Genomic DNA, 23,070 nt, shown 5'->3' on the forward strand with positions numbered 1-23,070 from the left:
ATGTCTTTCTATATGTTCTGTGATTTTGATATTTAGAATACTTTCCACTATTTTTCCTGGCACTAAAGTCAGGCAAACCGGTCTGTAGTTTCCCGGATCACCCCTGGAGCCCATTTAAAATATTGGGGTTACATTAGCCACCATCCAGTCTTTAGGTACAATGGATGATTTTAATGATAGGCTACACATTTTTACTAATAGTTTCATTTTTTTTAGTTCCTTCAGACACCTGCAGCGTATACCATCCGGTCCAGGTGATTTACTACTCTTGAGTTTGTCAATCAGGCCTACCACATCTTCTTGGTTCCCCATGATTTGGTTCAGTCCATCTGAATCATTACCAATAAAAACCTTCTCCAATACGGGTATTTCCCCAACATCCTCTTCAGTAAACACTGAAGCAAAAATTTAATCTTTCCACAATGGCCTTATCTTCTCTAATTGCCCCTTTAACCCCTCGATCATCTAACGGTCCAACTGACTCCCTCACATGATTTCTGCTTCGGATATATTTTAAAAAGTTTTTACTGTGAGTTTTTGCCCTTACGGCCTGTCTTATCAATGTCTTACATTTAACTTGCAAATGCTTATGCATTACCCTATTTTCTTCTGTTGGATCCTTCTTCCAATTTTTGAATGAAGATCTTTTGGCTAAAATAGTTTCTTTCACCTCCCATTTTAATCATATTGGTGATTGTTTTGCCTTCTTTCCACCTTTCTTAATGTGTGGAATACATCTGGACTGTGCTTCTAGGATGGTATTTTTTAACAATGACCACGCCTCTCGCACACTTTTTATCTTTGTAGCTGCTTCTTTCAGTTTTTTTCTATTTTTCTCATTTTATCAGTTTCCCTTTTGAAAATTTAGCACAAGAGCCGTGGATTTGCTTACTGTCCCCCTTCTAGTCATTAATTCACATTTGATCATATTGGGTAGATTTTCAAAGGGGTGTGCGCATACCCCCGAAAACCTACCCCAAATCCCCCTGCACGCGCCGAGCCTATTTTGCATAGGCTCGGCGGCGCACACAAGCCCCGGGACACGCGTATGTCCCGGGGCTTGCTTGGAGGGGCGTGTCAGGGGCGTGTCTGGGGCATGCAGCGAGTGACACGGCGTTTCGGGGGCGGGCCCGGGGGCGTGGCGAGGCCTCTGGACCAGCCCCCAGCTCGGGTGATGGCGCGCCAGCAGCCCATTGGTGCGCGCAGATTTACACCTGCTTTCCGCAGGTGTAAATTTATTTATTTATTTATTTAACATTTTTATATACCGACGTTCTGGTAACAATGTTACCAATCACTTCGGTTTACATAGAACTTAGAAATGACTTAACACGAATGTCTTACAGAGAACAGGGAAACTATGGAACTTGGACAACATTGAATTGAATAAATAATAATAACTTATACAATATACAATATATACAATTTTAACTAGCAGAATTCCTATAAATTAGGTTAATCATGTAACAAGTGGTTGAAGATTGGTAGGAGGGAAATTCAGATTAATTCAAGGATTATTAAGCAATGTGGGATAAAGAGATCATTAACCAGGCAGGAAAAGTGATATAAAAGATCAGTTCAGGTGTAGGCTTGTGTGAAAAGCCAGGTTTTGAGTCTTTTTTTGAATGTGATGGGGCATTGTTCGAGCCTAAGGTCTGCGGGGAGAGAGTTCCATTGGTTAGGACCTGCTGTGGAGAAGGCTCTTTTGTTGGAAGATATTTTGAATGGAGGAATTTTTAGCGAACCTTTATGTGCAGATCTCAGTGGACGGGAGGATGAGTGTAGTTGCAAAGGTATCCTGAGGTCAAGGTGTGATGTTTTGTAGATAGATTTATGGATGGTAGAGAGTGTTTTGTAGAGGATTCTATATTTTATAGGGAGCCAATGGAGATTCTTTAGAATTGGCGTAATGTGGTCCCTTTTTTTGGCTTTAGTTAGAATCCTAGCGGTGACATTTTGGAGCATTTGTAGAGGTTTCAGGGCAATAGCTGGGAGCCCAAGTAAAAGAGAATTGCAGTAATCAATTTTTGAGAATATGATTGCTTGCAAAATTGATCTAAAATCTTGGGGGTGGAGTAAGGGTCTGAGTCTTTTTAAGACTTGGAGTTTGAAGAAGCATTCTTTCACGGTGTTATTGATGAAGCTTTTGAAATTCAGTTGGTCATCCATGAAGACTCCTAGGTTTCTGACCCGGGGAGATAGAGGGGGTGCTGCCTGAAGTTGAGTGTTGGAGAGTTGGTAGTTGCCATCTTGGGTGATTAGGAGGAATTCTGTTTTGTTGGCATTTAGAATTAGGCAGAGATCAGCAAGGAGATTGGAAATGGAGAGGAAGCATGAATTCCAAAAAAGAAGGGTTTCTTGGAGAGATTTAGTAATTGGAATGAGGATTTGGACATCGTCCGCATATAGGTAGTGGGTTAGATTTAGCTTAGAAAGTAGATTACAGAGAGGGAGCAAGTAAATGTTGAATAAGGTCGGAGATAAGGAGGATCCTTGGGGGACGCCTAGACTTGTGCTAATCGGTTGGGATTCTTTGTTGTTGATCTTAACTTTATAGAATCTGTCTTGAAGGAAGGATTTAAACCAGTTGAAGGCGGTGTTTTTGATTCCAATCTCTGCTAGTCGGTCAAGGAGGATTTTGTGGTTGACTGTGTCAAATGCCGCTGATAGATCTAGGAGGATCAGTAGGCATGGTTGTTTTTTCTCGAGGTTGAATAGAATGTTGTCAGTTAGAGAAATTAGAAGTGATTCAGTGCTTCGGGATTTACGGAAGCCGAACTGCGTTGTGGCAAGGATGTTGTTGTCGTCTAAGAATTCGCAGAGTTGATGATTGACTATTCTTTCAAGGATTTTAGCTATGAAAGGGAGATTGGCTATAGGCCGAAAGTTGGCTGGATTTTCCGGAGAGAGATTTGGCTTTTTTAGAAGAGGTTTCAGAATAGCGAGTTTGAGAGGGGTTGGTACTAAGCCCTGTATTAGAGAGGCATTGATGATTTGAGCAATTGGTTTAGCAATAGCTTTGGCACAGGCTATGAGAAGATTAGCAGGAATCGAATCAAGTGGGTGGGATGCAGGTTTAAGTTTTTTTAGTATGTTTTCAATCTCTAGCGAGGATGCAAGGTCGAAGTCTTCCAGACTTGAGGTCTGAGATGGAGTTGATACTGGGAGAATAGATTGGGAGGAAGGATTAGTAGAAATCTCTTTTTGTCTGAAGGATGGATATTCTGTATTGGTGCATGCTGGTTTTGAAGGCTGAATTGTTTGCAGAAGTGGGGGTTTTTCGCCAAATGAGTTCTTTGTTTCTCAGTTCCCGCTTTAGGTGTCTGAGTTCTGGGGTATACCAAGGCTTTTTCTTTTCTTTATTAGAGTTGATGGATTTGGAGATAAGAGGGCATTGCTGATCTGCTACTTTTTTGGTGATAGTGGACCAGGATGTGAGGGCAGCGTCAGCGTCTGATGTGTTGATGTGTTTTAGTTCGTCTGAAAGGTGGGTGATTAGGGTTTCATGGTTGCGTAATTTTCTGAATTGAATCGATGTTTTCGTTGCGGTAATAGGGCTTGGTAGGTGAATGGCTAACGATGTGTTGATTAATTTGTGATCAGACCATGGGATTGGCAAGCAGGTTGCTGGAGCCATGAGGGAGAAACCTTGATTAATAAAAATTAGATCGAGGGTATGTCCGGCTTTATGGGTGGGTTCGTTTATTAGCTGATAAAGCCCATGAGGTTGAGAGTGTTGATGAGAATTTCACAGTTGGGTGAACGGGGATTAGCATCAACGTGAAGGTTGAGATCTCCGAGCAGTATGGCTGGTGAGTCCGTGTTGATGTGTCTAGCAATATTTTCTATTAGAGGAGAGGGGTCTGTATCGAGACGGCCTGGAGGAGCGTAGATGAGGCCTAGTTGCAGGTGATGTGATTTGAAGACAGCGAATTCAAGAGAGGGGGAGGAGTTAGATGTAAGAAGAGATAAACCTAGAATTTTTTTGGATGCTAATAACAGACCGCCTCTTCTTTTTTTGGGTCTGGGGATGGAAAAGATATCAAATGTTTGGAGAGGAAGTTAATTGATCAAGGCTGTATCCTCTGGTTTTAGCCAGGATTCAGTAATGGCACATAGATCTGGTTTCTCTTCTTCGAGATAGTCGTGGAGTAGGTGGGTTTTTTTTGATAGGGATTGAGCGTTCAATAGAGTAATTGAGAATAAAGTAAGACCAAGAAGTTGGTTTAGAGGAGAGAGCATGATTGGTAATAGCCTTTTTTGTCGAGCTTGTAGGTCAATAGGTGCGAATTGTTTATTAGGTATGAATCTCCTGCTTTTATATAAGATAGGAATAGTATTGAGTGTCATGTTTGTTGAAAAAATAAGATGGGTGGGAAGAGGGGAAAGGCGTAATGGAACTTGAATGTAGGGGTGCCTGGCTGTCAATCAGTTGATGGTGTTGATGGCTGGATGAATGCTGGGTGCTGGGTTCTGGAGTGGCTGGATGAGTGCTGTGTGCTGAATGCTGGTTGAATGCTGGATTCTGGAGTGGCTGGATGAATGCTGGGTGCTGGATGCTGGTTGAATGCTGGGTGCTGGGTTCTGGAGTGGCTGGATGAATGCTGGGTGCATGCTGGGTGCTGGATGCTGGTTGAACGCTGGGTGCTGGGTTCTGGAGTGGCTGGATGAATGCTGAATGCTGGGTGCTTGCTGGAGAGGCTGGATGCTGGATTCTGGAGTGGCTGGATGAATGCTGTGTGCTGGATGCTGGTTGAATGCTGGATGCTGGATTCTGGAGTGGCTGGATGAATGCTGGGTGCTGGATGCTGGTTGAATGCTGGGTGCTGGGTTCTGGAGTGGCTGGATGAATGCTGGGTGCTGAATGCTGGAGAGGCTGGATGCTGGATTCTGGAGTGGCTGGATGAATGCTGGGTGCTGAATGCTGGAGAGGCTGGAGGAATGCTTGAGGAGAACTGCTTTAGGGCGGTAGTATTAATTGGAGAGGGTGGATTGACAAAAGATGGCGCGGGTAGCTTCTGGTTTTGTGTGTTGGTGCGCACGAAGGGGCGCACAAAGGGGCGGGCCCCTTTGTCGCGCTCCTTAGGCGCGCGACGCCAGGCGTGTGACGCCTGCAGCCGTTTTTTGCCCTTTAAAGGGCTCTGGGGAGGCGTCGGGGCTTCCGGGGAGGGCTTAGCGGTGCCCTTCCAATTGCTGCTTCTTTCTGGCGTCCGGGTTTGAATTCGCCACGTTTTTTTTATTTTTTTTCATTTTATTTATTTTTTTTCTATTTTTGCTCACCTCTGAGGCCTCGCGAGAGGCTTGTCCCAGGTCCACCTCCCCTGGCACCGATGGGCCCGACAATCTGCCAACAAAGGTAGGGGGGGGGGTTTAGATAGGGCCGGGGGGTGGTGGGTTAGGGAGGGGAAGGTGAGGAGAGACGCGCGCCGACCCCGGATTTTATAAGATATGCATGGCTACGCGCCTGGTGCACGAACAAAAGTACGCCCGTGCGTACATTTATAAAATCTACCCCATTATGATTACTATTGCCAAGCTGCCCCACCACCATTACCTCTTTCACCAAATCCTGTGCTCCACTGAGAATTAGATCTAAAATTGCTCCCTCTCTTTTCATTTCCTGAACCAATTGATCCATAAAGCTGTCATTTATTCCATCCAGGAATGTTATCTCTCTATGTGAGACAATATCAAAAGCTTTACTTAATTCTAAGTACACTACATCCAATTCCTGCCTCAGTTTAATTCTCTGGTCATAAAGGGCCTCATTTTCCATCCGGATTGCACACGAAAAGTCCCTTATCTTATGCGATACCAAAATGGGGGTGGAGTCGGCCTCGGAAGAGGAGTTGGGGCGTCACCGGGGCTGACTCCGCGAAGACGCCGCAGACGATGAAAAGGTAAGGCCCTTTTCACGGCCAAGTTCATGCCCAATAGCTGCACCTTCTATGGTGGTGCTATTGGGTGTGAAACCGGCAGCGATCACACCGCAACGGTGCGATCGCTGCCGGCTAGCGCAGGCCCCCGTTTTGGCCCCCCGCCCCTCATTCCCTAAAGTATCGCAGGCCTGCGATACTTTAGAAAATGAGGCCCATAGAGGTCAATATTTAGTGAGATAGTGGGTGGGAAGTTAGCCAGTTAAAGTTTGGATGTTTAATGGGACTTAACCAGGTAAGACTCCTGCTGAAAATATTTGGCTGAATTTACTTGGATAAAGCTTTCCAGATATATTTACCACTCACCAGTGTTTAAATACTGAAAATAAATTAGTATGCTTATTGAGTGCTGACCCCCCCATCCCTTACCTTAAATGTGTTGGCCAAATCTGTACCCCACAAGCCCCCAAAAGTGTCCCTGTGGGACTAAGGTTACCCAGATAATGTTAGTAAATTACCCAGATAATGTTAGTTACCCAGATAATGTTAGTAAGTTAAAACTACTACTAAACTACTACTAAAATTACTCAGTTCTGAATGGCATTGCTTCCTTCACTAATAGCTGTCATTAAAGGAACCAATCTATAGGTTTTTACCTGGCATAAAGCAAATACATTAATGCAAATATGCTAGCTCTATCACACTTAGTATTCAGCCATGGCACCACTTTTGAGGGGCTGGGGCTGGGAACTAAGAAATTGGCCAATTTTTTTTATTAAGGTAGGGAGATTTATGTTAGCGCTATACCTCCGCCAGGAGGAGGAGTTTGCAATCTGTTATGCTTAGGTCCTCTAGGAGGGCGGAGTTAGTGATCTGACATGATCTGCTCCTCCAGAGGGGAGGAGTTAGCTATCTGTTAGTGAGCTGCTGTAGGATGCTCCTGTAAGGAAAGGAGGTAGCAACCTCATATGGATCAATTCCCCAGAAAGAGGAGTTGGCAATCTCTTCTATGATGCGCCTCCGAGGAGAGAAGCTAACAATATGTACTATTGTACTTCACTACTGAGATAGCAATCTATCATGCCTCCACTACGGAGTAACCATCTGCCCCAGGAGGAGATCCTGAGAGGAACCACCGGCTAGGCTGGAGAATGGAGACAAACACAATAGTTCTTTATTAGACTGGAAACTGAACTACCAGAGGAGGCAGTAGTGAATTGATGTGTACGGCAAGGCTAAAGTCTTTCTGATACTGGAATTATAATCTCTGGGCTGCTGAGCTGTAGAGAGAGACTAGAAGTAGTGAGTAGACAAGGTATACTGGATACAAGATAGTAAACTCACAATAGTAGATGTCTGCAATGGTCTCTATGCCACAGAGAGTCTTCAGTACAATCAGGAACAGGAGCCGTAGGCGAGCACTGGTTCCTATAAACAGTCTGTAATAATAACTCACAATAGCTGTATATGAAATGGCTTCTGGAGTAGAAGAGAGTCTGTAAATGATTCTAGGAACATGGGCCCTCGTGGAGTGAGTACCAGTTCCTATCTGCAATCTTGCCAATATAACTCACGATCTCTGTACCTGCGATAATGTCTTAGACAAAAGGGAGTCTTCAGAGATATAGGAATATAGGTCCTTGTGGAGCCAGTACCAATTCCTATCTGCAATAGAACTCACTGTGTTCACGTCTGCGATCGCCAGGCAATGAGGAGTCTTCAGAGTATTCAGGGACGTAGGCCCTCAAGGAGCGAGTACCGGATCCCGTCTTGGTAATCTGAAATCAAGAAGAGAGAGTGGACCCCCCGTGGAGTGGGTACTCCTGGCAAGTCCGAAAAAGCCGAGCCAGTGGAAAAGGATTCCCCTGGCTGACTCAGATCAGTGTTGCAAGTAGCGTGGACTGCCGTAGCAAGTCCTGTTGGAGTTCCTTGCTAACTTGTTTGAGGTTAGCCAACAAAGACCTTTTAAATTGAAAATGGATGTCGTCACCACGGGGGGATGCCCCCGAGGTTCGCGCCCTTGCTGGTACAAAGTCTGGAGTGCATGCGCACGCATGTCCTTACGTCATCGTGAACACGGCGGATCCATAGCGTCAAGCCAGCCCGGGGATACCGGGACCAAGAGGCAGGGAGAAGCCGCGGTTGCATCTGTCCATCAGAGCTGAAAGGAGTCGCCACCAAAGTAGAGAGGGTGGAGTGAAGGGTGAGAAGAGGCACGAACGCAACAATTGACATGGGCTTGGCACTTTAGTTTTTGGGGTTTTTTTAATTATCCTGCTAATTTTAGGGCATCAATTTTTCCAACCAGAGTTAGCCGTATGTCTTTGTCCTGTTAGTGTCTAATATCATGTTAGCTGGAAATATTTTAGCCATTCCTCAAAAATGACAATCACACTGCCTCTTTTTAGCCATGTAAGTTTTAGCCAGCTGACGACTTACCCAGCTAAAATTTAGCTATTGAAAGGAGAGAGATTTTTAAATGCCCTGTTTTGCCCAGCAAATTCCTAAAGTTAACTGAATAGACTCATTGAATATCAATCTCCTAATCAAAGAAATTGATGAGATATGTCTGATACAATTTCCCTCTGGTAAAAACGTGTTGCCTCAGATCCTGCAACTCACTTCATTCAAGATGCTTCACTATCCTTTCCTTCAGAAAAATCTCCAATTTTCTTATCACAGATCAGACTAACCTGCCTATATTTTTCAGCCTCCTCCTCATTACCACTTTTGCAAAGAGGACAACATCTCTTCTACAGTCACATGAAACCATCTACATATATCTATTGATCAGGTCATTTAGTGGATTTATTCTTTCATTGAACTCCAAATGTGCAGAAATGCACAAACTGAATTTGTATAAATTTGTATACCTAAATTATTTGACTGATAGCATCATTTAAAAATTATACACAAATAAACTGTACGGTCCAAAAGTTATGAGCAATACATGGAGAAAGAGAGTTCCCTACATAGGAGTCACTGATACCAGTTTTATATTTCTTTTATCTAACAGTTACAATGATTTTATATAAAACTGTTCTCTATGTAATAGTTTAAATTTTTGTACTGCAGAAAAAGAGGCTATGGAGTAGTGACTGGGAGAGCCTGGTTAGGACAAATATGTTCGAAGAGGTATTCAACAGCATTTACTACGGTATGTGATGAATATTTTATGCATGTTTTTTATAAAAATTGTGAGAGCATTGAAATAATTCTTGTGTAGAGATTAGTTTTCTCTACACAAGAATTGCTTCAGTACTCTCACAATTTTTATTAAAAAATCTTAAGAAATGCTTTTCTAAAGATAAGTTTTATTTAAAACAAACGTGTTACCTTGTTTGTTACTTTTATAATTTGTAAATATTTATATTCTGTCTTTTCAGTAATTTCAAAAGTACTTAAAGAATTAAGGGTTACATATATGTTTTTGGGAAAAAGAAATACAAAAAACTGCAGGTTTCTTTGCAGCTTTGAATTGGTGCCCAAGGACATTTAATTTTAGGGCTCATCTGCTTCGGTTTAATATTAGTAGACATTTGGGTCCTTATACCCTGTGCTTAATTTTAAGGAAAATTTTTAGAGTGATTTATCTGAGTAAATAGGTATTTACTTGGTAGATTTACCTGGATGAAAATTTTCCCTTTCATAGCAGCTAAAAGTCATGTGTACTTTTATCCAGATTAAAAAGAAGCATTCTCAGGGATCTGTTTAGACCAGGGATATAAACAGTATACATACATTGGCATTTTCAAATGTGCATGTGCTGTTTTATCCCCAATTTGCCATCTGCCCAAATAGGTGCAAATGGTTGCAAGTACATACCTTGCAGGCAATTTTCAAAGAGAAATTACTCAAGTACTTTACTTTTGAAAATTAGCTACAAGTCAAATGGGTACAAAAGTGCCTGAATATGTTACTCCTAGGTTGGATATTCAAAATTGTTCCCTTTATGCAATGTCCCTTAAATAAGGGGAGTATTAGATGTCACTAATCAGTCTGCACTGCTCTATATTTTGGGAGCAATTTGCAGTAAGTCGGTTATTGGCAAAGCAGACAGGTACTCTTTGAAAATTTGCTTAATGGGGCACAGATACAAATGCATCCACATACTCTGTAGAGATGATATGGTAGTGGTCCGCAGAGTGAGGTACACCAGCAAGGGTCCCTCTGTAGAGATGATATGGCAATAACCTGCAGCGCAGGGTAATCCGACAAGGGTTCCTCAGTGAGATGATTCAGTAATGGTCCGCAGCGCAGGGTACACCGATAAGGGTTCCTTGGTAGAGGTGATACGCAATGGTCCACAGAGTGGGGTACACCGATGAGGTTTTCCAGTAGAGATGGAATGGCAAGGGTCCATGAAGAGGAGTACTCACTTAGAAGAAGTAGCGAGGGTTCCAGGGTAGCCCCGGGGAACAAGGCAGACAGCGGTCCTAGGCACAAGGCCCTCCGAGGAGCAGATAGCCAGAGATGAAGGAAGGGCCCCCGAGGAGCGGATACCCAGGTTGTCTCACGCCAAGGTAGCAGGAGCTGGAACGGGAAGTCCGTAGTGAGCGAAGCGGATTCAGCAATGAGGGAACTCATTGCCAAGTCGTAGGCAGACAGGGCAAGCCAGCTTAAGAGTCCAAGGTGAATGACTTCATCCGAGTAGGATGCCCCCAAGGTTTCAGCCATGACATGCATAAGGCTGGTCCGGGAGCGAGCGTGTGCGCTAAGGGTACCCCAAGAGTAATATGGCGGTCGTCAGTGTCTATGCCTTCCAGGGGGGCCCAGGCAGGCAGGCCAGTGATAGCTGGCGGAGGCCACGAGAACACCCATAAAAGGCAATGCAGAGGAGAGAGAGGTGAGCAACAGCAGTCGCAGCCATCTGCTACTGACGCGCATAACAGTACCCCCTTTCTTAGGGCCCCTCCCTGGGGATTTGAGTTTTCTAGGGTGAGAAGCATGGAACTGCTTGATCAGTTCTTTGTCAAGTGTTGGGTTTGAGGCATAGTGTGGACTCTTAGTCGCTGTGGAGATGACTCCTCCCATGGGGAGGGGCCCCATGGGGAACCACCGCGATAGGCTAGATTCAGAGAGCAGACACTGGAGATGAAAAGCTTTATTGTACTGCTGTAGATAGATGGTAATAATGGAGGAAGAGATGGCACTGAAGTCCAGCAAGGTGCCAATACATTCAGACAGCATCAGATGGAGAAGTCTCACCTAGATGTCAAGGTTGGTAGTGTTCCGCAGAGCGGGATAAGACAAACCTGGTGGGTGGAAATGGAGAGCTGGATCATAGAGGTACTCACTGAGGAGTAGTGCAGGAATCCTTCTGGTAGCTGGTGAAGGTGGGACCAGTGGTCCGTGATGCAGGATACTTCTGAGCTGGATAGGCCCTCGAGGAGCGAGTACCTGGAAGATCCTGTAAGAGAAGAAAGACCCCCGAGGAGTGGTTGTCTAGTTAGTAGAAGAAAAGCCCGAAGGGTAGTTGGAAGCGAGAAGCCTCCAAGGAGCGGCTGCCCAGAGCTTCTTCAGGAGTGAGATACCCCAGAGGGTAGCGAGGAGTCTAAGCGTGCAGCTTAGAAGCGGTCAGAGTAGCTAAACTGAAGTCCTTGCTAACTCATTCATTGTGAGCAGAACAGAGGCTTAAATACCCGGAGGTTTGACGTCATGCGGTGGGGACGCCCCCGAGGTTCCCACCATGACGTGTAGAGAAGCATAGGCAGCATGCGCGCGTGCACCCTAGGAGGCCACAGGAAGGAGCACGGCAGATGGGGATGCCCAAGCTGCGTTGGAGACGCCGAGGGTTTCGGCACTCGGCACCGGAGACAGTCATCTTACCCATGGAGGAGGAGAAAGGCATGAAAGAGGTGAGGCAGAACGGTTGCAGCCATCTGTGACAGACGGACGCAACAGTACCCCCCCTTCAAAGGGTTCCCTCCAGGACCTCTTCCTGGTGGTTTAGGTTTTCGTGGATGAGCAAGGTGGAATTGAGGTACTATGTCCTTATTCATGATGTTGGCCAGAGGCTCCCATGAGTTTTCTTCTGGTCCATAGCCTTCCCAGGAGATGAGGTACTCCCATGTCTTGCCTCTCTTACGGACATTCAGGATGTCATCCATGGCATATTCGATATCGTCCTCAGTGTCCAGATTAGTTGGTTCTGGTGTCTTTTTAGAGAACTCGAAGAGCATCAAGGGTTTTAACAGAGAGACATGGAAGGCATTGTTTATCTTCAATGATGAAGGTAGTTTCAAACTGTTCATCGGATTTCCCAATCGCCGAAGGATAGCAAAGGGTTCTACATAGCGAGGTGCAAAACGTGATGAAGATAGTTTGATGCGGAGAAGATACTTGGTACTCAACCAGACTTTGTCTCCAGGCTGAAACTGTGGTGCCTCTCAATGGTGAGCATCGTAGATCTTCTTTGCTTTCTGTCCTGCTTTAAGGAGTAGCTCCTTCATTTGCTTCCAAAGTTGGGATAACTCTGCTGCAGTAGCCTGGGCAGCAGGTGAGGCCACTGATAGTAGAATTGGCAGAGGAGGAAGTGGTTTTCGTCCATAGACGAGTTGGAAGGGAGATGACCCCATGGAAGTAGCAGGATGCGAGTTTATAGCAAATTCAACCCACGGCAATAGTTCAGCCCAGTCTTTCTGCCTTGAGTTGACATAACATTGCAGAAATTGTTTCAGTCTGTCCTTTAGACTGAGGGTGGTAAGCAGAAGTTAAGTTTAATGCGCTGTCAAATTTTTGACATAAAGCTCTCCAAAATTTAGCAAAATTGTACTCCTCTGTCGGATAGAATATGCCTAGGCATCCCATGAAGGCAGAAGATGTGTCTGATAAAGAGTTTCTCACAGGACAAGCAGGATGGTTGTCCTCACAAATGGGTGACATCGAGGATGGAGCCCACCACGGAAAACTTCTGTCAAAGTTTAAACAGAACTTTGACTGGCCCCTACTGGGCATGCCCAGCAAGGCACTGACCCTGCAGCCAGCAGGGGTCTCCCTTCAGTCTTCTTTTTTCCGCGCAGCAGTTGCCACGCGGTGAAAGGAGCTCTCTAACCACGTTCCTGACAGGAATTTGGAAGTTAATTTCCTAAGAAAATTTGCCCCTCAGGGGTCTCCCTTCGACAAATTTTTAGTCATCTTACGGAACCCGGTAAGTTTTTGCCTTTTTTCCATCGACTACCGTCGAATTTGGCCCTTGAGGCCTGTTGGCACTTACCGATCCCCAGCCTAAATTTTGGCTTCAGGCCATGGCAACGGGGTTCCGCCGTTGTCCGGATTGTACCCGGACTATGTCCATCACAGACCCCCACAGGGTTTGTGTGATGTGTTTGGGTAGTGAGCATGATGTCCTGACTTGCACCAAATGTGCCTTAATGACACCCAAGGGTCGCAAAGCCAGGATGGAGAAGATGGGGCTCCTCTTCCATGCACCCACCCCAACGCCATCGATAGCATCGACGTCATCGGAACCGGCACCGTCGAAGTTGTACCATCATCGCCAACCCTCCGGTGACCGTCCGCCATCGATCGCTTCTCGGCCGTCGACTCCCGTCCCTTCCCCGGATGGGCGAGGGGATCGGAAGGAAAAGCACCGCTATCGACGGCACAAATCTCGGCCTGTCGAGGATCCACAGCCATCGACCTCTGCTCAAGCCGAGCCACCGACAAAGAAGCCGCGAACAGACCGGACACCCTCCACGTCTCGTTCGCAGGCATCGAGGAAACCCTCACCCTCCCGGGGTGCGGGGGCCGTGATCCCACCGGCTACGGTGGTCCCTCCGGCCCTGCCTCAGCCTCCCTCTCCCGTCGAGCCGGGTATGGTTACCCCTGGTCTCCGGGCAGAACTGGACCGGCTGGTCCAGGAGGCCATCGAGAAAGCGATGAAGAAATTGCAACCTCCATCGGCACCGTCTCCGGCACCGGTTCCAGTGCCGCCCCCGGCACCGACACCGGCACCGGCTTCGCCACCGAGGAGGGAACCGACCACCGAGCCGTTGATACAAGCGCTAGCACCGCTACTGAGCCGCATGGAGGCGCTCATGACGGCCCTTCCATCGGTGATTCCAGTGCCATCGACAACACCACCGTCTCCGACTGGATTTTCATCGGCAGGAGAAACACCGTTCCGGATTCCCCCTTCCGGGGTGGTTCCATCGGTGCCTTCTGGTATATCTCCACCGATATATCCTTCGGTTCCATCCATTCCACGCCAGGCACCGATTCCATCGACAGCACCGAAGCCATCGATGCCATTTCTGGTTCCACCTACGGCACCGATTCCACCTCGGTTTCCATCGATGCCTTTAGAGCCTCAGCCAGGTCCATCAGGGTTACAAACCCCACTTGATCCCTACGATACCTGGGGTGATGATGATGATACATCTTCTGACACGGATTTGCCTTCGCCTCCATCTCCTACAGAGAGTAGAAAAAGATCTCCTCCTGAGGATCTATCTTTCATTAACTTTGTGAAAGAGATGTCAGAAGTTGTACCTTTTCAACTACAATCTGAAGCTGATGACAGACACCAGATGATGGAACTCCTTCAATTTCTGGATGCTCCAAAAATCATCGCTTCCATCCCTATACACCAGGTGTTTTTGGATCTGCTCAAGAAAAACTGGGAATCTCCTTCATCAGTGTCCCCAGTTAATAAAAAAGCTGACTCCACCTACCTTGTTCAGTCAGCACCAGGTTTCCAAAAACCTCAACTGGATCATCGCTCTGTTGTGGTTGAGTCCGCGCAGAAGAAGGCCAAGCGTCTTAAGCCACACTCTTCTACCCCACCTACCAGGGACAACAAGTTCCTAGATAGTGTTGGACGGAAAGTCTATCATGGAGCTATGTTGATTTCACGCATAGCTTCATATCAACTTTATATGACTCAGTACAACAGAGCCATCCTTAAGCAGATGCAAGACTATGCTGACACGTTACCAGACCAATACCAACCGCAGCTTCAAGCCCTTCTTCACAAGGGATTCGAGGCAGGGAAGCACGAGATTAGGACTGCCTACGACATATTCGATGCTTCCACAAAGGTTTCAGCCACAGCCATCTCAGCCAGACGTTGGGCTTGGTTAAAATCATCCAACCTTCGCCCAGAGGTTCAGGATCGTCTTGCTGATTTACCCTGCTTAGGCGATAATTTGTTTGGAGAGCAAATTCAGCAGATTGTGGCAGAGTTGAAAGACCACCATGAGACGTTGAAACAACTCTCATCTGTCCCACCTGAGCTGACCTCCAAGCAACCGCAAAAGAAAGACTCTAAGAAGTCATTCTTTCGACCACGCCGTTATTACCCTCCATCGGCCAGGCCTCGTCCAGCTCGATCCTCTACTAGGCCTCAGCCGCGTCAGCCTAGGAAACAAAGGCCTACTGTAGCCCCTCCTCCGGGGCCTGCGGCTGGCCTTTGACTCCCCTGTAGGGAACACATGCCAAACCCCTCTTCCGGACATCCCTGTAGGAGGTCGACTGTACCATTTTCTACAACCTTGGTTGCAGATCACCTCAGATCAGTGGGTGCTAACAATTATCGCACAGGGTTACCACCTCAACTTCATAACTCTTCCGGCAGACTCCCCGCCTCTTCAAGCGTGGAGTCTATCCACCCATTTGGCTCAATTACAACAGGAAGTATCCCTTCTTCTGCAATCAAATGCTATAGAACCCGTTCCTCCCTCTCAACGAGGCAAGGGATTCTATTCCAGATACTTCCTAATACCAAAGAAATCAGGGGGACTACGTCCCATTTTGGACCTTCGAGCCCTCAACAAATACCTTCAAAAAGAGAAGTTCAAAATGGTAACCCTAGGCGCGCTGCTCCCTCTGCTACAAAGAGGGGATTGGCTGTGCTCTCTCGACCTCAAGGACGCTTATACCCACATTGCGATCACACAATCCCATCGCAAATATCTGCGGTTTCTAGTTGGCCACGACCATTATCAATACCGTGTCCTCCCTTTCGGTCTAGCTTCTGCCCCACGAGTCTTTACCAAATGTCTCGTAGTGGTAGCAGCATTCCTCAGGAAGGAAGGTGTCCACGTCTACCCATACCTGGACGATTGGCTAATCAGGGCCTCCACCCAACAGATAGCTCAATCCTCCCTAAAATTGACAATTCAAACACTCCTTTCCTTAGGGTTTCTCGTCAATTACGAGAAATCTTGCTTAGTCCCGTCTCAAACCTTATCCTTCATTGGGGCAGATTTGGACACCTTACAGGCAAAGGCTTACCTTCCTCTTCAGAGGGTCCACACCCTAATGTCCCTGGCTCGCCAGCTCCAGTCTCAGAACACTGCCATGGCTCGCCAGTTCCTCATTCTCCTAGGGCACATGGCATCCTCGGTTCAAGTCACTCCCATGACCCGACTAGCCATGAGAGTAACACAATGGACTCTACGACACCAATGGATTCAAGCTTTTCAGCCTCTGTCCTCCATAGTCACAGTCACACAAGCGCTGCGCCTATCCTTAACCTGGTGGACGACTCAGGTCAACCTCCTTCAGGGCTTACCCTTTCTTCCACCGGATCCGCAAGTAATCCTAACCACCGACGCTTCTCACATCGGTTGGGGAGCCCATGTGGACGACTTTCAAACCCAAGGGTTATGGTCCAAAGAGGAAGCCGAACACCAGATCAATTTCCTGGAACTTCGAGCAATCCGCTATGCGCTCCGCACTTTCAAAGATCATCTCTTTCATCAGATAATCTTAATCCAGACGGACAACCAAGTGGCCATGTGGTACATAAACAAGCAGGGAGGCACAGGCTCCTTCCTTCTGTGTCAGGAAGCTGCGCAGATCTGGGCGGAAGCCCTCTCCCACTCCATGTACCTCAGGGCCACTTACCTGCCGGGAGTAGACAATGTATTGGCAGACCAGCTGAGCCGTGTCTTCCAACCGCATGAGTGGTCACTCGATCCTCTGGTAGCGACCTCTCTGTTTCACAAGTGGGGTTCTCCCCGCATAGACCTCTTTGCGTCCCCTCAGAACCACAAAGTGGACGATTACTGCTCTCTCATTCGGAGCCAGCACTCTCGGCCGAGGGATGCATTCTCCCTCAGGTGGACAACCGGTCTGCTCTATGCATTCCCTCCACTTCCTCTTGTGTCAAAGACTCTCGTGAAGCTACGCCAGGACGGAGGAACCATGATCCTGATAGCACCTTACTGGCCACGCCAAGTATGGTTTCCAATACTCCAGGATCTCTCCATCCGCAGGCACATTCCTCTGGGAAAGGACCCGCATCTGCTCACTCAAAACGACGGATGCCTCCTCCATCCCAACCTCCAAGCCTTGTCCCTGACGGCATGGATGTTGAAAGGTTAGTCCTTCAGCCTTTCAACCTTTCAGATTCCGTTTCTTGGGTCCTGATAGCTTCACGAAAGCCTTCCACAAGAAAGTCTTACTCATACAAATGGAAAAGGTACACATCATGGTGCACTTCTCAGTCCCTTGATCCCCTTTCCTGTCCAATCTCCAAATTCTTGGACTATTTATGGCATCTCTCTGAATCAGATCTTAAAACCTCTTCTATCAGAATGCATGTCAGTGCGGTAGCCGCCTTCCATAAAGGTGTACAGGGTGTCCCTATTTCAGTACAACCCCTAGTAACACGTTTTCTTAAAGGCTTGCTCCATCTGAAGCCACCCTTACGTCCTCCGGCCCCATCTTGGGACCTTAACCTGGTTCTTGGTCGTCTAATGAAACCTCCTTTCGAACCTCTGCACTCCTGTGAGTTAAAGTATCTCACATGGAAAGTGTTATTCCTTTTGGCTATCACTTCAGCTCGCAGGGTTAGTGAATTGCAGGCCCTAGTTACCTATCCGCCTTACACTAAGCTCCTGCAGGACCGGGCGGTACTCCGCACTCACCCTAAATTTTTACCTAAGGTAGTTTCTGAGTTTCATATTAATCAATCCATCATACTACCTATCTTTTTTCCCAGGCCCCACTCCAACTCCGGGGAACAGACTCTGCATAGCCTAGACTGCAAACGAGCTCTAGCTTTTTATCTAGACCGTACAGTTGCTCACAGGAAGAGCACTCAATTATTTGTCTCTTTTCATCCTAACAAGTTAGGACATCCTGTGGGTAAGCAGGCTCTTTCCTCCTGGTTGGCGGACTGCATTTCTTTTTGCTATCAGCAAGCTGGCATTCCCTTTCAAGACCGTGTGAAAGCACACTCTGTGAGGTCCATGGCGACGTCAGTGGCACACCTTCGATCGGTGCCGCTTCCTGACATCTGCAGGGCTGCAACCTGGAGTTCTCTCCATACCTTTGCAGCCCACTATTGTTTGGACAAAGCTGGAAGACAGGACTCCATCTTCGGCCAATCTGTCTTGCGTAACCTTTTTCCAACGTGATGTACCAACACCCTTCCACCTTCCCGGTAGGGTGCGGATGCCCTTTCCCAAATTTTTCCTCAGTTGTTGTGCCTGCTGCACACCGTTGGGTACATTTGGTGCAAGTCGGGACATCCTCAGCTCGGTACTCACCCATTTGTGAGGACAACCATCCTGCTTGTCCTGTGAGAAAGCAAATGTTGCTTACCTGATGTAACAGGTGTTCTCACAGGACAGCAGGATGTTAGTCCTCACGAAACCCGCCCGCCTCCCCGCGGTGTTGGGTTCGTTTTATTTTTACTTTCTAGGCACTGCCTGTAGCTTTGAAAATCAGACTGAAGGGAGACCCCTGCTGGCTGCAGGGTCAGTGCCTTGCTGGGCATGCCCAGTAGGGGCCAGTCAAAGTTCTGTTTAAACTTTGACAGAAGTTTTCCGTGGTGGGCTCCATCCTCGATGTCACCCATTTGTGAGGACTAACATCCTGCTGTCCTGTGAGAACACCTGTTACATCAGGTAAGCAACATTTGCTTTCGCTAACTCCACAGCAGAGGGTAATCCTGGTAATGCTAAAAAATGTGCCATTTTGGAGAAGCGGTCAACTGTGACCCAAATGGTGTTGTTTCGATTGGATGGTGGCAAGTCTACCACAAAGTCGGTTGCTATATGTGTCCAGGGTTCATCTGGCGCAGGTAGAGGTTGTAACAGAGCCCAAGGACATCCAGCTGGCAGTTTTTGCTTGGTGCAAACAGCACAGGAACCCACATAAGCAGGGCCGGCGGAAGCACTAGGCGAACTAGGCGGTCGCCTAGGGCGCCAGCTTCCCGGGGGGCGGCACTGCCCCGGTAAAATTAAGAGAGCCGCGCTCAGCCGCTGCCCCAGTAAAATGAAAAGAGCTGCATTAAGCTGCCGCCCCCCCCCCCCGATAAAAATAAAAGAGCCGCTGCCGGCAGCCTGCCCCAAAAGACCCATCTGACCTCCCCCAGCGGTTCGCGTGCTCCCGGTCTCTCCCGCTGCTCTTTCTTCCCTGCTGCCGTTGCCGCAGGGCTATCAGCATGTTCAAGCCCAGCGGGAACGGCAGCAGTGCAAAAAAAAAAAAGCTGTTGCATCCGCGGCTGCCCTTTTCTTCCTCCCGCCCCCCCTGACCCGGAACAGGAAGTGATGCGCGGGAAGGAGAAAGAGCGGTGCCGCATGAAAAAAATAGCGGCGACAGCAGCATCGGCCTCCGAGCAATTGAAGCAGCCGGTAATCGGGAAAGGAGTCAGCAGCATGAGCCTCCCGCGGCCGATGGGATTCTTCCTTTTTGGCCTGCGGGGGCTGGAGGAGGAGGCTGCTGCAGCTACCATTTGTGCTGGGGGGGGGGGGGGGAGGAAGTGAGTGAGAGAAAGAGAGAGAAGCAGCCAGCCTGCCTGTGTGTGATTGAGAGCCTGTGTGTAAGTGAGAGAATGTGTGTGTAAGTGAGAGAATGTATTCGATCGAGAGCATGTGTGTGTGATTGAGAGAAACTGGTCAGAGAGCTGATGTATGTGTATATGTGAGAGACAATGAAAGTGACTGCTCAAGGAGATGACTGATGTGTGAGAGTGTGAGACAGTCACGGATGTGACTGATGTGGGTGTGTGTGAAAGAGAGAAAAAGCATGGAAGTGAGAACTCTGGGTATGTGAGAAAGCATGGGAGTAAGAAGCCTGGTGTTGTGGGGGTGTATGTGAAAGAAAGCATTGGAGTGAGAAGCCTGATTATGTGAGAGAGAGCATGGGAGTGGGAAGCCTGTGTGTGTGTGCATGTATGAGAGAGAGACTGGTTGGTAAGGTGACGGTGTGACTGGTGTGTATGTGAATGTGAGAGAGAGAGAATGTGATTCAGGGAATGAGAAGCCTGTGCACCTGGAGAGCGAGCATGGAAATGAGAGAGAGACTGGTGTATGTGTGTGTTTGTGTGTGTGTGTGTGTGTAACAGAGAGAAAGTGATTATGGGAATGAAAAGTCTGTGCATGTGAAGAGAGTGAGCATGGGAGTGAGAACCTGGGTGTGTGTGAGACACAGCATGGGAGGGAGAAGCCTGTATATGTAAGACAGAACAGGTGACTGGTGTGTGTTTGTGTGTATGTGAGAGAGAGAAAGAAAGTGATTATGGGAATGAGAAGCCTGTGCATGTGAAGAGTGAGCATGGGAGTGAGAAAGCTGGGAGTGTGTGAGATACAGCATGGGAGTGAGAAGCCTGTATATCTGAAAGAGAACATGGGAGTGGGAAGCCTGTGTGTGTATGCATGAGAGAGATCAGGTGACTGGTGTGTGTGTTTGTGTATGTGTGTGAGAGAAAGAAAGTGATTATGGGAATGAGAAGCCTGTGCATGTGGAGAGAACAAGCATGGGAGTGAGAGACTGGTGAGTGTGTGTGAGAAAGAGAAAGTGATTATGAGAGTGAGAAGCCCATATATGTAAGTGGAACACGGGAGTGGGAAGCCTGTGTGTGTATGGCATGAGAGAAACTGTTCAGGAAGGTGACTGGTGTGTTTGTCAAAGACTGTTTGGGAGATGATTGGTGTGTGAGAGACAGAAACTGGTCATGGGGGCATGACTGGTATGGTGTGTGTGTGAGAGACATGGGCCTTAAGGAAGAGGACCATGAGTATAGAGCTTAGCCACTACTGCTGCTTCTGGTGTGTACTACAGCCTGCATGGAAGAGGAGTAAGAGAGCTGCTGGAGGGGGTAAGTAAAGATGGCTTTTTAAGTTTATTTTTCTTGATTGACTGCCATTTTAATTATTTAATATTATGTGATGTGTCTGCTTTTTTTGTTTGAGCAACAAATATAGCTTTGGTTTATGTTTATTTTATTTATTTTTATTTATTTATTTATAAAAGTTTCTATACCGTCGATAAGACAAATCATCTCAATGGTTTACATGGCATAAAAATGTCAAATAAGTGTTCTGTTATAAATACAGACTTCGTTATTTTCATTAATGCACAATGTAAGTTAATTGTGTGTGGAGGCGGGGGGGTGGGGGGCGGCATAGCTGACGTTTCGCCTAGGGCGCCTAATACCCTTGCACCGGCCCTGCACATAAGCTTGTACGTCTTTTTTATCCCAGGACAAGCAGGATGCTAGTCCTCACATGTGGGTGACATCGGTAATGGAGCCCTATGACGGAAAACTTTCTGTCAAAGTTTCTAAAAGCTTTGACTGACACTGGCACACTGAGTGCACTGAGAATGCTCAGCATGCCATGATCCCTGCATCCACAGGGGTCTCCCTTCAGTCTTCTTTTTTCCGCTCTGCGGTAAGCATAGCAGTTGGAGCTCTGTGAGAAATTCTAACACTTTTTTCCTCATAAAAGATTTACATTTTTACTTCACAAACACCTTTCCCTGCACGGGTCTCCCTCCGCGTTGGTTTAATTCGACGTTCGGTGAGTACTATGCCATATTTTTTCGATCGGTTCCTGTCACCTTTCTGGCTCCCAACCGACTGCGGCCTTCCCTCTCCCTATTTTTCAGTTAGTCACACATAGCCTGCAGTGTCCCTCTGTGACACTCTGCTTGGCTATTAGCACTAGTGGGACAGGGACTTCCACGGTTACCGGTGCCGCCAGGGCCTCTGTAGATTCAGGTCCTTTACTTTCCTCAGTACCTTCGCGCAGTAATACCCCATCGCTACCATCGGTACCCCCTTCAGGCCATCCTGCGGTTTCAGATGCCACAGGTACCCCTCCCCCTGCGGTACCCTGATGCCATCCTCCCTACATCATTCTATCAGTGCCATCTATGTTTATACATGGCACTGATTTATTTCCTTAGCTTTATCAGTGCTAGCGTTGCCAGAATGGATGCCATCGACGAACACTTGTCTCGTCGCTTCCATCCATAATCGGGTCAATGCCACCGCTACCCGGGGCACTCCATCGCTGTTGGGGGTCAGTTCTATCGATGCCATCCTTCTATTATGGATGTCAGATTTTCCATCGATACCAGGCTGTTTTCCATCGATGCCAGGCTGTTTTATAGGCATGGCATCGGTGCCAGGCTGTTTTCCATCGATGCCAGGCTGTTTTCCAGGTATGGCATCGGTGCCAGGCTGTTTTCCATCGATGCCAGGCTGTTTTCCAGGCATGGCATCGGTGTCAGGATGTTTTCCATCGATGCCAGGCTGTTTTCCTGGCATGGCATCGGTGCCAGGCTGTTTCCATCGATGCCAGGCTGTTTTCCAGGCATGGCATCGGTGCCAGGCTGTTTTCCATCGATGCCAGGCTGTTTTCCAGGTATGGCATCGGTGCCAGGCTGTTTTCCATCGATGCCAGGCTGTTTTCCAGGCATGGCATCGGTGTCAGGCTGTTTTCCATCGATGCCAGGCTGTTTTCCTGGCATGGCATCGGTGCCAGGCTGTTTCCATCGATGCCAGGCTGTTTTCCAGGCATGGCATCGGTGCCAGGCTGTTTTCCATCGATGCCAGGCTGATTTCAGGCATGGCATCGGTGCCGGGCTGTTTTCCATCAATGCCAGGCTGATTCCAGGCATGGCATCGGTGCCGGGCTGTTTTCCATCGATGCCAGGCTGTATTCCAGGCATGGCATTGGTGCCGGGCTGTTTTCCAGGCATGGCATCGGTGCCAGGCTGGATTCCAGGCATGGCATCGGTGCCAGGCTGATTCCAGGCATGGTATCGGTGCCAGGCTGATTCCAGGCATGGTATCGGTGCCAGGCTGTCTTCCATCGATGCCAGGCTGATTCCAGGCATGGCATCGATGCCGGGCTGTTTTCCATCGATGCCAGGCTGTTTTCCAGGCATGGCAGCCATGCCAGTGCCAATTCCCTGCATGGCAGCCATGCCAGTGCCATCTCCCTGCATG

General features: G+C 47.7%; 1 protein-coding gene across 2 annotated transcripts in view; it reads left to right on the forward strand.

The window, feature by feature from the left end:
* Positions 1-23,070, forward strand: part of LOC115092775 (disintegrin and metalloproteinase domain-containing protein 9-like) — a 1,307,906-nt gene that overhangs the window by 754,756 nt on the left and 530,080 nt on the right. For both annotated transcript variants that reach the window (XM_029604079.1, XM_029604080.1), the window contains exon 11: positions 8,952-9,033. In XM_029604079.1, coding sequence (XP_029459939.1) covers positions 8,952-9,033 — 82 coding nt within the window. The remainder of the gene's footprint in view (positions 1-8,951; positions 9,034-23,070) is intronic.

The sequence above is a fragment of the Rhinatrema bivittatum genome, chromosome 5 (genome assembly GCF_901001135.1).
Source record: "Rhinatrema bivittatum chromosome 5, aRhiBiv1.1, whole genome shotgun sequence".
NCBI lineage: Eukaryota > Metazoa > Chordata > Amphibia > Gymnophiona > Rhinatrematidae > Rhinatrema > Rhinatrema bivittatum.